The sequence below is a fragment of the Aphelocoma coerulescens genome, chromosome 1, assembly GCF_041296385.1.
Source record: "Aphelocoma coerulescens isolate FSJ_1873_10779 chromosome 1, UR_Acoe_1.0, whole genome shotgun sequence".
Classification (NCBI taxonomy): Eukaryota; Metazoa; Chordata; class Aves; order Passeriformes; family Corvidae; genus Aphelocoma; species Aphelocoma coerulescens.
In genome coordinates, this window is record NC_091013.1 from 27,239,526 (window position 1) to 27,254,761 (window position 15,236).

At 44.9% G+C, this 15,236-nt stretch overlaps 1 protein-coding gene across 3 annotated transcripts; it reads left to right on the forward strand.

Moving 5' to 3' along the window:
• Nucleotides 1–3,147: 3,147 nt before the first annotated feature.
• On the forward strand, nucleotides 3,148–14,629 carry CHAMP1 (chromosome alignment maintaining phosphoprotein 1). Of its 3 annotated transcripts, none has more exons than XM_069004800.1 (2): nucleotides 3,148–3,221; nucleotides 10,951–14,629. In XM_069004800.1, exon 2 carries the CDS (start codon nucleotides 11,011–11,013, stop codon nucleotides 13,846–13,848), a length of 2,838 nt encoding a protein of 945 aa, XP_068860901.1. In that variant the 5' UTR covers nucleotides 3,148–3,221; nucleotides 10,951–11,010; the 3' UTR covers nucleotides 13,849–14,629. The 3 variants fall into 3 exon arrangements, with proteins under 3 accessions (XP_068860901.1, XP_068860908.1, XP_068860914.1); XM_069004807.1 differs by lacking the exon at nucleotides 3,148–3,221 and adding an exon at nucleotides 3,506–3,911; XM_069004813.1 differs by lacking the exon at nucleotides 3,148–3,221 and adding an exon at nucleotides 3,506–3,741.
• Nucleotides 14,630–15,236: the final 607 nt, after the last annotated feature.

Sequence of the window (15,236 nt, forward strand, 5' to 3'; positions counted from 1 at the left end):
TAGCCAGGGGATGCAATAGGTCACTGCTAAATGCTGCCTGACAGAGAAACCGCCCTCTTGGTAAGGAAATGCTGCTGAATGTCCAGCCCAAGCCTCCCCTGAAGGAGCTCTGAGCCATTCCCACATGTCCTCTCAGTGGGTACCAGGGAGAAAAGCTTAGCATCTCTCTCTCCACTTTCCCTCCTCAGAAAGCTGTAGAGAGTGGTGAGGACGTGTGAGAGACTGAACTATTAAGGGACAATGACTCAAACATTCCCCCTTTTGTGGAGAGGCCAGGGCGCTTGGTTGAGATGGAGGAAGTGAACTTTTAGTTGTGTAATGGCTAAACCTCTGATCTGATAAGGCACAGGGTGAATGATGGGCTGTGAGTGAGACAGGAGATGGATCCTGTGGAGACAGGTTGTGCACCTTGTCATGCTAAGTTGGGCTTCCCTGCACAAACCACTGGGTTGTGGGGCTCCCCCTCCTCCCCACGGGAAGTACCGGGATATTCATGCACGATCTGAGCAAGTTCATCTCTGCTGCTGGGACATAATGGGGCATAACTGACTCAACTGTGCTGGTGTGATGGGCAGCTGTGTCGTCTTAGAAGGTGTCGAGGACTCACGAAGCATCCCATGATCTACACTATGACATCAAGCTCCCTGCTCCTGAGGAGGTACCTGATTTATATCCACCTGAACCAGAGTGAATATAAACCCAAGAGATGATGTGTTCTGTCGCTGTTGGGGCAGTCACAACACACAGAGACAGTGCCTCTTTCAAGGGCCAAAAAGCCGTTTATTGTTTATTAAACAAAGCAGCCTCTTTTATACACCTTTTGTATGTTATCATTCGTGTTACAGATTCATTGGCTGCTAAACTACTACAATAGACTCATTGGCTATTACTAACTACAACATGCTACCATTGGCTACCTACAGCATAAGCATTCAAGCATTCAGAAAAATAACAGGTGCAGATACGTTGCTGTTTTCTCCTTCTACTGTTTAACTTTCTTGCTTCTGTTGATACTACATTCTCATGGGTAAAAACGAATTGTTTTTCTTCTCACAGACTTTTCTCACAGTCCTTCTCTAGCCAAAGTAATAGGCCTGAGCCATAATTTTACAAAGGCAACAAGGCTTTCATTTTATAAGGTTTTACTTAAATGCCACAGTGTTCCACCGATTTCTCCTCACCACTTCTTTGGGACTTCCCTCACCACTTCTCACCACTACTTCGACCAAGACTGTACAGCAATCAAGTGTTGTTGTGAGGCTTAGGGTGGTGAGATCCTCCCTTTCCTTTCCTTTCCTTTCCTTTCCTTTCCTTTCCTTTCCTTTCCTTTCCTTTCCTTTCCTTTCCTTTCCTTTCCTTTCCTTTCCTTTCCTTTCCTTTCCTTTCCTTTCCTTTCCTTTCCTTTCCTTTCCTTTCCTTTCCTTTCCTTTCCTTTCCTTTCCTTTCCTTTCCTTTCCTTTCCTTTCCTTTCCTTTCCTTTCCTTTCCTTTCCTCTCCTCTCCTCTCCTCTCCTCTCCTCTCCTCTCCTCTCCTCTCCTCTCCTCTCCTCTCCTCTCCTCTCCTCTCCTCTCCTCTCCTCTCCTCTCCTCTCCTCTCCTCTCCTCTCCTCTCCTCTCCTCTCCTCTCCTCTCCTCTCCTCTCCTCTCCTCTCCTCTCCTCTCCTCTCCTCTCCTCTCCTCTCCTCTCCTCTCCTCTCCTCTCCTCTCCTCTCCTCTCCTCTCCTCTCCTCTCCTCTCCTCTCCTCTCCTCCCCTCCCCTCCCCTCCCCTCCCCTCCCCTCCCCTCCCCTCCCCTCCCCTCCCCTCCCCTCCCCTCCCCTCCCCTCCCCTCCCCTCCCGCACCTTCCCTGTCCCTTCTCTTGTCCTTCCCCTTGTCCTTTCCCTTGTCCTTTCTCTCTTTCTTTCTTTCCCCTTGTGTGTATCCTTTGATGATGTTTTTACACTTTCATATTGCAATGCTTTCATGTTTTATTACTATGGATAATAACCACCAAAATGGCTCCATACCTGTTTTCCTTTGCAATCAAATTGTTCTAGAATAAACCATACACTGTTTATTTATAAATACTGATCAGTCCGTGTTATTTCACACTAATCTGCCCCAAGGGACCTAGTAACAAGAATCCGGGTTACCCCCATGATCTGTCCTAACAAAATGTCCCTCGGACTCCAGAGAATCTTTCCTTAAACAGCTCCAGGGAGTCACTGTCCCTGGAGATGTTTGAGGAAAAACTGGGTATGACACCTAGTGCTGTGGTCTGGTTGACATGGTGGTGTTCAGTAACATGTTGATGATCTAAGAGGTCTTTTCCAACTTAATTAATCCTGTGATTCTGTGAGTCTGTCATTCTTTCCACAGTGGACAAAAAGCACTGCAAAAACCAAAAGACAAAAAACAATTCCTGAATTGAGGGGTCCAGAACTGGACACAGTAGCTGAGGTGCGGCCTATTTTGACACTGGTGAGGCCACATCTTGAATCCTGTGTCCATTTCTGGGCCCCTCAATTCAGGAAGGACATTAAAGGGCTGGAGCAGGTCCAGAGAAGAGCAATAGAGCAGGTGTCCTATAATGGAGCATCTGAGCGAGCTGGGGTCTAGCCTGGAGAACAGGAGGCTCAGGGGAGACCTTATCATTCTCTACAATCACCTGAAAGGAGGATGTAGCCTTTTGGGGGTGAGGCTCTTCTCCCAGGCAGCCAGCGCCAGGATGAGAGGACATAGTCTTAAACTGCATCAAGGGGTTTTTAGGTCAGACATTAGGAAGAATTTCTTCACTCAAAGGGTGATTGGTTATTGGAATGGGCTGCCCAGGGAGGTGGTGGAGTCACTCTCCCTAGCAGTGTTTAAGGAAAGACTAGACATGACACCGAGGGCCACGGTCTTGTTGACATGGTGGTGTTCAGTCATAGTCGAGGACCTCAGAGGTCTGTTGCAGCCTAGTTTGTGACTTTGTGGCTCTGTGTTTCTGGGATTCGGGAATTCTCTCCGCACTGGACAAACCCTCTGTGGACTCCCAGACAAGGCCGGGCCCCCCTGTGCGGCAGCGCCCCCTGCCGGCGGGCGCGGAGGGCGGCGCGGTTCGGCCCCGCCCCCGTCCCCGCCGCCGCGGCCGCGGCACGTGACCCGGCCCCGCCTCCCGCCGCCGCCGCCGCCGCCATTGGCGGGGGGAGCCCGGCCCGGCCCCCCCCGGCCCCGCGCCCGCCGTCCCGGAGGTGCCGAACGGTGAGTGCGGGCGCCGCGTCCCGCTCGCCCCCCGCTCCCGCCGGCCGGGCCCGGCGCGCTTCCCTCCCTCCCCCTGGGCATCGGGCCTGGGCCTTCCCCTTGTCCAGCCCCCGCCGCGCGGGGGGCGGCGGCGGCTGCCGGTGCCGGCGCGGGGGGAACAAAACCGACGGGGCCGCGCACGGGAGGGAAGAGGGAGAGGGGAGGCGACGAGGGAGAGCGCCCGGAGGGGCGGGATGAATGGGCGGGCGGCGTGGCCCCCGGCCCCGGGGGTGCGGCCCCGGGAGGGCCGGGCAGCGGCGAACCGGCGGCCCCGCGAAAGCCGAACCCGCAGGCACCCCCTCCCCGCAGGAAAGTTAAAGTGATGCCGGCGGAGCGAGGAGCAGGAGGAGCACGCCGCCGGTCTGCTGTCCTGGGATAGCGAGTTCGGCACGGGACGTGTCCCCGCCGGGACCGGGCCCTTCCCCGGTGACAGAAATAGCTGCCGGGAGCGGCTGCGTCGCACGTGGGAGCAGAGAAGCAGGTGCAGAACCACGGCTCAGAACAGTTCTGGAGAGCGTGTCCTGTGAGGAGCGACTGAGGGAGCTGGGGTTGTTTAGCCTGGAGAACAGGAGGCTCAGGAGGGACCTTATGACTTTCCACAACCACCTGAAAGGGGATTGTAGCTGAGTGGGGGTCGGCCTCTTCTCCCAGGTAACAAGTGACAGGACGAGAGGACATAATCTTAAATTGCTCCAAGGGACGTTTAGATTGGACATTAGGAAGAATTTCTTCACTGTGGAGGTGATTAGACATTGGAGTGGGCTGCCCAGGATGGTGTTGGAGTCACTGTCCCTAGAGGTATTTAAGGAAAGACTGGACGTGGCACTGAGTGCCATGGTCTATTTGACAAGGTGGTGTTCAGTCATAGGTTCGAGCCGATGATCTGAGAGGTCTTTTCCAACCTCAGTGATTCTATGAATTTTTTGCAAGTGAGGAATATAGAAACTTTGGATTTCTTATTTCTCTTCCGTAATCTTCCCTTGGACCCCATATTCTTTCAGAGTAGTGTAAATGGAATTCTTAGCCTGTTATCACCAAGTTTCACAACCTTAATTCACAGTTCTTGACTAGATTGTAATGGTCTAGTGAGTCTAGTGGCACTTCTTTAGCTCAGGTACAGCACTGCAGTAGTAAGGTTTTTGAGACCGTTTCTGGAAGCCAGCTAAGTGGAATTGTGAACTTGGAGTTGGAAAGCTGTGTCAGAAGTACATGGAATTAATTTTTTCCATCTTGAATCTGTCAAAGGTACATTGATTTTACTCTGCAATGTAGACTGTTGTTAGATCTTGTATTGAGAGCTAATGTTGTATAGACTTGTAATTCTCTTAACAAAGATTGAAATACTGCAAAATTGCTGCAGTTCTGGATGCTTTGTGTTTCTTAAGTCATGTGCATCAGGTATTGTCGCTTTGTAGATCTCCTGTGACTTGAACCTTTCCTGGAAACGTGGAACTTCATAATACAGCATTTCCTACCTGGATCTGGTGCCTCCCATGTTCTCAGCATATCTTAGTGTTTCAGTGGCTGGTTGGGTCCGAGTGTTTGTGCCTTGTGTAGTTGTGTAATTTTAAAGACCTGGTTCAGCAATTGTTGCTGATGGAACTTAGCCCAAATAGACTGGCTGGTAGCTGGGAGTTCACATGTGAGGTTGTGGTCAGATACCTGTGGACACTTCTGGGCTAGCAGAAGCACAGTGCTGCCTGTCTTGTTCATGGTGCCTTGGAAGTGATGCCCTGACCTGCCCTCTGCATTGCGAAGTGTCTGCTCTGCCCCACTGTGAGATGTTTGTGTGCAGCTTCCTCTGGGAGCTAAACTTTGTCAGTCACAACACAGGGATGTAGCTTCAAGAGAAGCATCATGCTGCCATCAGACTGCCATTTACTTTTTGGCACTGCAAGAACATGTAACTTTTCCTTTTGCTTAAACACAGCAATAGTCTGGATCTGTTCCTGCTAGCAGAGGCAATGATCCTGCTGCATCTAGCTTACCCAGCTTTCTTGTGCTGGGAACAAACCCAGCTTTCTTGTGCTGGAAACGTTGACCGTCTTCACTGACAGAGGTTATGACTGAACTGTTTGCCTGCAAGAAACTTCCAAGGCTGATGAGAATAAACAGTAATCCTTCCTGTGCAGGGAATCCTATGTGTGGTTGTAGGGCATTGCAGAAAATCACAGGGCTTTCTTCTGGAGCACTTTCCCACCTGTGTTGGTGTCATTGAAGTATGTTGTGTGTCCTCTATCTGCTTGTGTCTCACCAGGATTGATTATCGAGAGGAAAATAGTTAGAGATTCTTCTGCCACTGACGGTCTGATTTTGAACAATGATATGGCCAACTACTTGTTGCTATGCTCTGAATTCTTCATGTAATGTTAAAATTACATAAATTTTCTGTGCTCACAGACAGATCGTTAGCTTTGAGCCCTTTGTTGCTTCCCTCGGACAGTCACAGCTTATCTTCTGTAGAGGAAAAATGCAAGTATATATTAAATGTTGCGACACTAAGTGTAGAATGTGTTTATTAAAAATTACCAGTAATGATTGGAAGACTTGTAGCTATGAAATTGGAATGGAGTTGAGAAGTGGAGACATTTTGGTTTCTGCCGGAGTCATGTTGTGCCATCCCCTTCATGAATTCCTTCTTATATGTAGGTATCTCTTCTGCGTTTTTCCACTCTTCTTCCACTGAGAGGTTTTTGAGAGGCTGTAGGAAGTATGGCTTAATCTTTAGTGGGATCCTCATGGAAGATGGGATGTGGAATCCAGGAACTGTCTCTGACATGCCTGGAAAAGACATCAGGAGGTCTCTCCTCTCTGTGCATTTGCTTAGGATGCTCCTATTGCTCAGTTTAACATGAGCTCAACAGAGATTTGTGATGCTGTTTGACTCCACTTTGTGGCTGCCTTGCAATACACATAACCAAATTTTGGTTTAATTTGTGGTTGTCTCGCTGCCTCTTACTTCCTGGATACTTCTTCTTTCTGCCAAATCATGACTTTAGTCTCTTGGGTGCTGAGAACCAAGCAAGAAAAGCAGTGATGGTTGTTCATCTCTCAGGTAGATACATTCCCTCATTACCAATCCTTTCCCCATGCTGTTTTTCTGTTCTTCCTGTGGTGGAGGAGATTATGGCCAGAACTACAATGTGGGGGACAGGAACTGGTGTAAAGGATCTTCAGCATCTCTGTGGAGAGAGGAGAGAACTGGTGGTAGGAACCTCTATATGTAGGTTCTAAATATATGTGAAAGAAGAGGGGTTGGGAGAGGTGGCTGATAGAGCAGCAGTAGGGACTGGTGGTCCCACTGCTGAGATTTGTGTCTCTTCAGGCAGCTTTTAACCTAAGTGATGGACATTGATCTGTGTCACTTCAAGGCAGCTAAGACCTGAGCTGGTGCTGATGCTGTTACTGTGCTTGATATCTGAGGATACAGCGAGCTTTTAGACAGAAGCACTTAACTGTTCAGGTAGATTTCAGTGGGAAATGTCTTGTCTTAGCCAAGACTCTGAATGAGTCTTGGCTGCCTTAAGTTAAAATTTAGTATTGCAAGCTCCAGAATCTTAGTTGAATCACAGTACCTTGTCTTGAAGGCAGGATGTGGACGCAGGACAAGCATAAATGCTGGGCTTCAGGCTTCTGCTTCGGTTGTAATGTGTTCTCAGAACAGATAATTAGTTCGATTTGGCTGCATCTGTATTTGTTTTCTCAGTGTTGCAGCCGTGGAAAGTGAGAAAAGTAGGAGGGAATGCAGAAAGAGCAATTAAGGAATGTGTTGTGCTTTGTAGTGTTACAGTGGTATGCAGCACAGCCTCAGTTATAGCCACTGCTGCACTGCACATCCTATTAACTGGGAGTTTGAATAGGGGCAATGCTCAAGTGTCCTTTTTACAAAACAGTTATGGCCTGGCAGAGTGTTCAACCAAACAAAGTGGTCTGGGGCCTGCACAGCAGTTATTTGTACTTGCAGAGGTGGCAGCTCCTTTGTTCTCCTAGGAGTATTCAAGAAGCCTTGAGAGATACTCTAGTGGCCATCTCCCCTCTGCTTTGTTTCATGGAGAAGCTGTTGCTCATGACAATTTGATCTTCACCCTGAAATTCATACTTTTCATCAAAGAGCTTCAGAGGAATAGAATGATACTGGGATTTAGTACTTGATCCAGTTCTCTGCAGTGCACATGGAGCACCCTGACAGATTTATCACAGCAGTTCTTTTCCTGACCCTTTTCATGGGATTGAGTTGGAGCAGCACAGAGCTAGTTCCCTTTAATGTCTGTAATAATGCATTTGCACAGAGGGAGCGTGGTCCGTCTCTCTTAGTGTTGCCAAAAAGATGCTGCTGAGCACAGATTACATCACAGTTCATGCAGGACCCATCACAGTTCATGCAGGGCCGAGGCTGTGGAGACCTGGTTACTGGGCAAATGGATTTTAGGCTGGCTGGGTCTGCTGGTGTGGGACTCTATAAGAAACAGTGACGTTGTTCCTTGCACTTTCACCCAACTAGGCAAGGCAGGATCCAGTGCAGAACAAGCTTTGATGCGGGAGATGATGGCAAAGAGCAGTGTGATGCAGGTTTATCTGTGTGATAAACCTGAGTGTATAGGAGGGCAGCAACCAGAGCCATGTAGAGACAGTGGTATTGGAGCTCAATATGAGAAGGAATCTGGAGGGCTTGACAGGAAAATCTTTCAAACTAGCTATTTAGATCTGTGCTAAGCAAACCAGCAACATCTCAGAGTTTATTCCTTCAGAAATGTCTCAACAAATTTAAATTGACAACATGACTGTTTTAAGTTTGTTACTGATCTCACAGTAGCTATTTTAAAACTAGGTTTACTATTCCATGGACTCAAGGTGCTGCACTAACAAAGAGTTGTCTTGCCTCAGTTAAGTAGAGATTTCAGCAGAAGAGGCAGTTGCTTCAGTGACTGCCAGATACAGTGGGTTGAGTTACAAAACTAAAAATGGTGACTGAAGGCAATGTGAGAGACAGTACTCTCAGCTCTTCAATGTTATTTCTTATGCTAAAGGCTTGAGTATCCGGACATTTGGATGTCTGGACTGTGCCTGTAACTTCTTTGGTTCCAAAATAATCTCATGGTCAACAAAGCTTAGCAGTAATTTGGACAATTTGTGGAAGGGAGGCACTGACTTTTTCTAACTGTTGTATTTGGAAAGAAAGTGGAAATTTTCATCATAAAGTAAGGTAGAACTGAATAAAAGAAGAGGATGGGAGGTGGGGTGAAGTGTAATTCAGTGAATAACAAAAAACTGCAGCAAAGGCAACAGGGACATGCGAAGGGCAGGGAAATTCTGAAGAGGGTAGAAAAGGTTGTCTGGTAAACTTTGTTATAAACTGTGATAAATTCAAATTGGAAAAGCCTTTTTTGGTTTTCTAGTGAAAAGAATATGGATAATTCAGGATTACAACCAATTTTGGAATTGACAAATTCCCTTTCAAGTCTAAAAATGTGATTACTTGCAGTATGTCTTTATTGTCCTAATTATGTTCTGCTGTGATATGACAAAAAACAACAAAGCCTTTTTATTTAGCTCATATCAGCAATTCAGAAATTTTTGCTTTCAAATTGGAATCTTCCCTTCCTCTCATTGTCCCGCGTCCTGCAAACAAAACATGCACTGTAATTCATAAAGATTTGAAGGTCTTTTGGAGTATTAAGACATGATGTACTATGGGTTTTTACAATTGGCAAGTTATTTGCTGTTGCAGAGATACAGACTGCTAAGCACTGCTGCCATCTTTCTGGTTTATTTTCATCTTTTACATGCATTAAGAAATTGTTATGTTGGGAAGTGTTTTGTGGTCAAAACTGAATGTGGTGTGGACTACAATTTGGGGTGTCTTTTGTATGGATGCCAGCAGTGCTGGGAAACTGCAGCTTATACCCCAAAGGTCCTTCCACTTCAGTGTTTGTAGAGCAGAGTAATTACTTCTCATTTGTAGCTAGACTGTGGTTGGATGCTATTCATTTGCCTCATGGTTGTAAAGCAGGATCCTTCTTAAAGCTCCACCTGTGGTCCCACCACACTTCCCAACTGGAAATGTACCTGTTCCTGTGACTTAATGTGAAGTGTGCATGCACAGTGCACGCAAAGGAGTTGTTCCATAAGCAGCTGAGCTAGTGAAACTCTATTAAGGATTTGTGCCCTCTTGCTCCTCAGCCAAGCCTTCTTTCCTGGTTTTTTGTTGTATCCATCTCATCCTTTAGCCGCACTGCTAATTTGCTTTCATTCTGTCTCTGCCCCAAACCCAAAGCATCTCACTGCTGTAGTATTTTTAATTCCTTCCCCTTTTCCTTAATTACAAGCTGAATCAGACACTGCTTGCTCTGAAAGTTTCAAGCCTATTTGTGTAGAGGCTAAACAGAAGCAGGCACTGCTAAGTGACATATTCTGCCTCAGTGGAGGCATTGCTTGCATTCTCTGGTTCCTGGTTTTCATGAAAGGTGTAGAAATGCAAAGTAAGGCTGGATTGCTTTGTCCGGTTTGATTGGCATTGACTGTAGGGCAATGTGTTTGTGTAAGCCTCATTTCCATAAGAAACCAGGGTAAAAATGCTTTAGGAATAAATTAAGAAAACTTGCTTTGAATGCATATTTTTAGACTTGTTAGTCTAATATATATTTAGACAGGTAAATTAATGTTAAAATGAAACAACAATTTTGAGTGTTTTGAAGCAGTGTGTTTTACAAGACCCCCAAAATTAGGTTGATAGCTTAGCATGATTAATCATGTAACAACTGTTTTAATTTCAACCTACAAGAAAAAAGTGTGTGCATTTCACTTGAATGTCTTTTTTACCTTCCACTTTTATGACAATATAACTTGCAGAATATGACTAGACTTGGTTTTCTGCTTATTGTAGTAGCTAATCTGGGTAAATTCTGTTGGTAATAGTGGAATCCAGCCAAATAATTTAAAACTATTTGCATTTTGAGGGGGTTTTGTTCAGTTTTTGGGGTACTTTTTTGTTTGATTTTCTTAAATAGTAGTTTTGTTGTTATTGGGGCAGCACATAAAATAATGGAACAGGAAAAGTCCTTTTCATAATAGATAAAGCTTTTATGATCAGCATTTTTTTTTCCATGTAATTAGTGAAAGGATGTCAGTATTTGACAGGTGAAAATAGGGCCTAGGTTTTAGGCTGCTGTTTTCTTGATTTTTTTTTTTTTTGCTCTTTGTCAAAAACTGCTGATTTGTTTTGAAATTGAATGATGGAGATGCATTTTTGACATGGCTTTATCTCAGTGGCAGTGTTTCAAAGTACTTCTTGTTTTCAGTTTACGTGTATAATGTCAATAAAAGCACATCAAATACGGGAAGAGAAGACAATGGAGAAAGCAAGTCACGTTTATCAAATGAAATTCAAGCTTTGCTCTTCATCACCTGGGTTCTTTTTGTATCATTTGCTTCCAGTTTTTTTACATAGGTAGGAAGGCCTATTGTTAAATATAAACTTTGTTTTTTCAAGTTTTACTGATATAAAATGACTTTCAGAAGTTGGAGACACCTATGTTTGGATTTCTCTATGAAGGAGTCAATACCTGTGCAAAAGTTACTCTTTCTAAAAAGGGGGTGGTGGGTGGGGAAAAGCCCATGCGGCTATTTAGGAATGACAGAGTTGAAATTAACATGGACAGATAATGATACAGATCTTTTTCCTTTATTGCAGGAACTGAAAATTCATCTTTAAAAGGTGCAGTGCTGTGAAAGTGTTACTGCCCATAGAAAAATGGACATGTTGCAGATACTACGTAAAACCACAGAGCGCTTGGAGTGTGACTACTGCAGCTTCAGAGGAACTGACTATGAAAACATACAAATTCATATGGGTACTGTTCACCCAGAGTATTGTGATGAAATGGATGCTGCTGGTTTGGGTAAACTTATATTTTATCAAAAAAGTGCAAAACTGTTTCACTGCCATAAATGTTTCTTTACCAGCAAGATGTATTGCAACGTATATTACCACATCAAAGCACAGCATGCAGCACCTGAGAAGTGGAATGAAGAGCGGAAAGAGCAACAGGTTGAAGGAGATTCAGATTCATCCAAAAAAAGTGTCACATTGGAGCCACAGAAACCTACCCTTTCCCCTGAGTCACGCAAACCTGACCTTTCTCCTGAACTCCCCAAATCTGAACCTGTTGTTTCCCCCAAGCTTCAGAAATCTTCTGCATCTCCAGAGCCCCAGAAGTCTGCTCAGGTGACTTCCTCAGAGCCAGAGAAGTCAGTCCAGACTGTGTCCCCAGATCCAGAAAAGTCAGCCCAGGCCATGTCTCCCGATCCAGAGAAGTTAGCCTCAGCTGTGTCTCCTGACCCACAGAAGCCATCTCCTGCCGTGTCTCCTGACCCACAGAAGCCATCTCCTGCCATGTCCCCTGACCCACAGAAGCCATCTCCTGCTGTGTCCCCCGACCCACAGAAGCCAGCCCCAGCCGTGTCTCCAGAGCCCCGGCGGCACTCCCCAGCAACGTCTCCAGAGCCCCGGCGGCATTCCCCTGCTGTATCGCCAGAGCCCCGGCGCCATTCTCCCGCTGTGTCTCCAGAGCCCCGCAGATACTCCCCAGCTGTGTCACCAGAGCCAAAGAAACCTGCTCCGGCAGTATCCCCCGAACCACGGAGGTATGCCCCAGCTGGGTCTCCTGAACCACGAAGGCATCCCTCTCAAATGCGTAGGCCCGCTTCTGCTTCTTCTCCTGAAACCCGGCGGCCTGCTTCTGCAGTTTCACCAGAGTCATGGAGACCTGCTCCAACTGTTTCCCCTGAGCCCTGGAGGTCTTCACCTCATGAGGTGCAGAAGTCTTCTTCAGTTTCTCCCTGGGCTTCAAAGCCTGCCATGTCAGTGTCTGTAGAATCCCGGAGGTCTGCCCCTGAGTCCCGAAGGCCTGGTTCAGTTGTGTTGCCAGAACCTAGGAGGCTTGTTTCTGATTCGTGTAAATCTACGTCCTTTTCTGAATCCCAGAAGTCTACTCTTGTTTCTTCTGAGCCCTGGAAACCTATCTCATCTGTTTACCCTGAAGGCTGGAAGCCTGTTCTGTCCCCTGACACATGGAAACATTCTCCCCCTGTTTCTCCTGAGCTTCGAAAGTCTAGTCACACTGTTTCCTCTGACTCTTGGAAGCCTTCTTTCTTTCCTGAGGTCCGTAAGCCTGGTGTTTCAGTATCTCCTGAATCTTGGAAACTCTCTGAGTCACGGAAATCTATGTATTTTTCTGAAACTCAGAAATCCACCTCTGCTGCTTCATCTGAGATTCAGAAACGGGCTCATTTCCCAGAACCTCGGAAAAGAGTGTTGTTCCCAGAGACTCGTAAATCTAATCCTACTGCTTCTACTGATGTCCAGAAACGTGCTGTCTTTTCTGAGCCCCAGAATCAGACGTCTACTTCTGCTGTTTCTACTGAAGGTCAAAAACAAGCCCTGTGTTCTGAAGCCCAGAAATCCGCTCTTGTTTCTTCTGAAGTCCAGAAGCAAGCCCAATTTTCTGAAGCCCAAAAACTCACTTCCATTTCCTCTGAAGTTCAGGAGTCTACTTCCTTTCTAGAGTCTCAGAAATCCACATCTCCTGAAGTTCAGAAACATGGCCTCTTTACTGAGTCTCAGAAACCTACTCCTGTTTCTCCTGAGACACTTAAGCAAGCTGTTTTCACAGACTGCCAGAAATCTGCTGTTTCCCCTGATGTTCAAAAGCATGCTGTATTTTCTGAGATGCAGAAACCTGCTGCTACTCTATCCTCTGATGTCCAGAGACATGCTGAAACTACTGTACCTTCTGAAATCCAGAAGAACATCCTGTTTTCCGAGCCTCACAAGTCTGCTTCAGGCTTTTTCTCCGAGCCCCAAACACCCAGTGAGTCTGGTGAGAGTGACTTTCTCTCTCACAATTTAGATGATCAGAAACCACTGGATGATTTATTCTCACAGGATGAACAATCAATATTAGCCAAAGAATCACCTGAACACATGTTATATTCATGCCCAAAAAAGAAGCCCAAGAAGGATAACCAGGAGAACTCAGATTCTGAACTAAATAGCAGTGAGTGTGGAAAAACAGAGGTGGACTCAATGGAGATAAAGGAACAAGAATCCAACAGTGACCAAGAACAGTATGATATGGAGTCATCTGATTACAGCAAAGAGAGCAAAATGGATGCAACTACTCCCACGCAGCCACAGTGTGTGCTTCAGTTTACTGAAGAGAAAGAGGCTTTCATCTCTGAGGAAGAAATAGCAAAGTACATGAAGCGTGGCAAAGGAAAGTATTACTGCAAAATTTGTTGCTGTCGTGCAATGAAGAAAGGTGCTGTCTTGCACCATTTAGTTAACAAGCATAATGTTCAAAGCCCATACAAATGTAAAATATGTGGCAAAGCTTTTCTCTTGGAGTCTCTTCTTAAAAATCATGTTGCTGCTCATGGTCAAAGTTTGTTGAAGTGTCCCCGTTGTAATTTTGAATCAAATTTTCCCCGAGGCTTTAAGAAACATTTAACCCATTGCCAAAGCCGTCATAGTGATGATACACCTAAAAAACACTTGGACAGCCTTGAACCACTTGAAGAACAAATTTAATGGTTTTTTTTTTCCTTGTGCTAGAGAAGCTGAATTTACAAAGTGTTCAAAAGTGTTACTGTATGTTAACCGAGTAGTTTAGCTGATCTGACAAGTCAGAAGATGCATGGTTTATTGTACTATGTTTAACTTGTCTTATAGCTGTATTACTGAAAAGATTTACTTTTAAAAGTAATTTTAAATGCGTGTTCATGTCTTTGTATTACCCATCAGTAGAGTCATATTTTATTTTTCAGATGTACTATGTTTTTGAAACCAAAATGGATACAAATTAGTTTTGTAAAGATTTGTAAAACATATAGGCAATTAAGGACTGGAGTGGCAAGCAATCCATATTTTCCTGTGAAGACAACTTCTTTTTTCACATTTGTTAAATGTTGTATTTTTAAAAATGTTTTTATCAAGTTCTCAAATCAAAATTCTCACTAAATTGAATGTGAATGAGCCAGAATATGAGAAACTACCAATATTCCTGGAACAATTCTGCCCTGAGGTTGTAATTGAGTGTATAGACATTTGCTGGAAATTTATTGCACTCAGTTCTCTGACTTGTCTCAGATTTAGAAGCATCAAGGTACTTATTTTGTGATTCTGTATTTTGGCCATGTTTTAATCATGTACTAATATACATTAAATTGATAGATTAACGTCAGACTATGTATAGCTCAACACTTTCTCTTGATGATTCAGATGTTTGTAATGTCAAGACAACCCCTGAATTTCCTGTATTTGGTGAAATGTTATGCTTTAATGTTTTAACAATAAAAAGAACCCAACCTGGTGTTGGCCATATTTTTTTGTTGTTGTTCACATCAAGAACGGAACCTTTCCTGTTCAACATAATGTCTTTTAAGTGTTTTTGGCAACAAGAGATACAAAATTACCCAGGAGGTCTGCTTTCAATGCTTCAACGTCTCAATCATCAGCCTCAGTCATCACTAAGGAAGGTTAGTCTAAATTTCCTGTCTCTTTAAGAAAAATGTATGATGTAAATGTCAGATGTAAATGAAGGAAAACAAGGAAAACAGGAATTTATGCACTGTTATTTAGGATACTGTCCTTTGTGTGATTTAAGTATTATTTGTTAAAAACACGCAAGTACTTTATAATTCAGAAGGAATATAGATTTTAAGTGGAGGCAGGCCAAGGAAGGAGAAATTCCTCTCCAGCTGAATTATGCCTAGACAAGCTGTTTTAAGTATGGGCTTAGGATATGAAGGTGTTAGTGTTTAATAATAATAAAGTCTCCAAGTAAGCTCCAGCCAAAGAGCTTCAGATTGGTTGGATTGAAGCCTGTACTTTTATTTCTCCTGTCTTCCAAGAGGATTTCTGGAAGGAAGGGCAAAGGTATTTAAAGCTCTACACTCAGGTGACTTCTCAGTGCTGTT

Coding starts and splice junctions, on each gene's coding strand:
- CHAMP1 (XM_069004800.1), top strand. CDS start 11,011: ATGGACATGTTGCAGATACTACGTAAAACCACAGAGCGCTTGGAGTGT.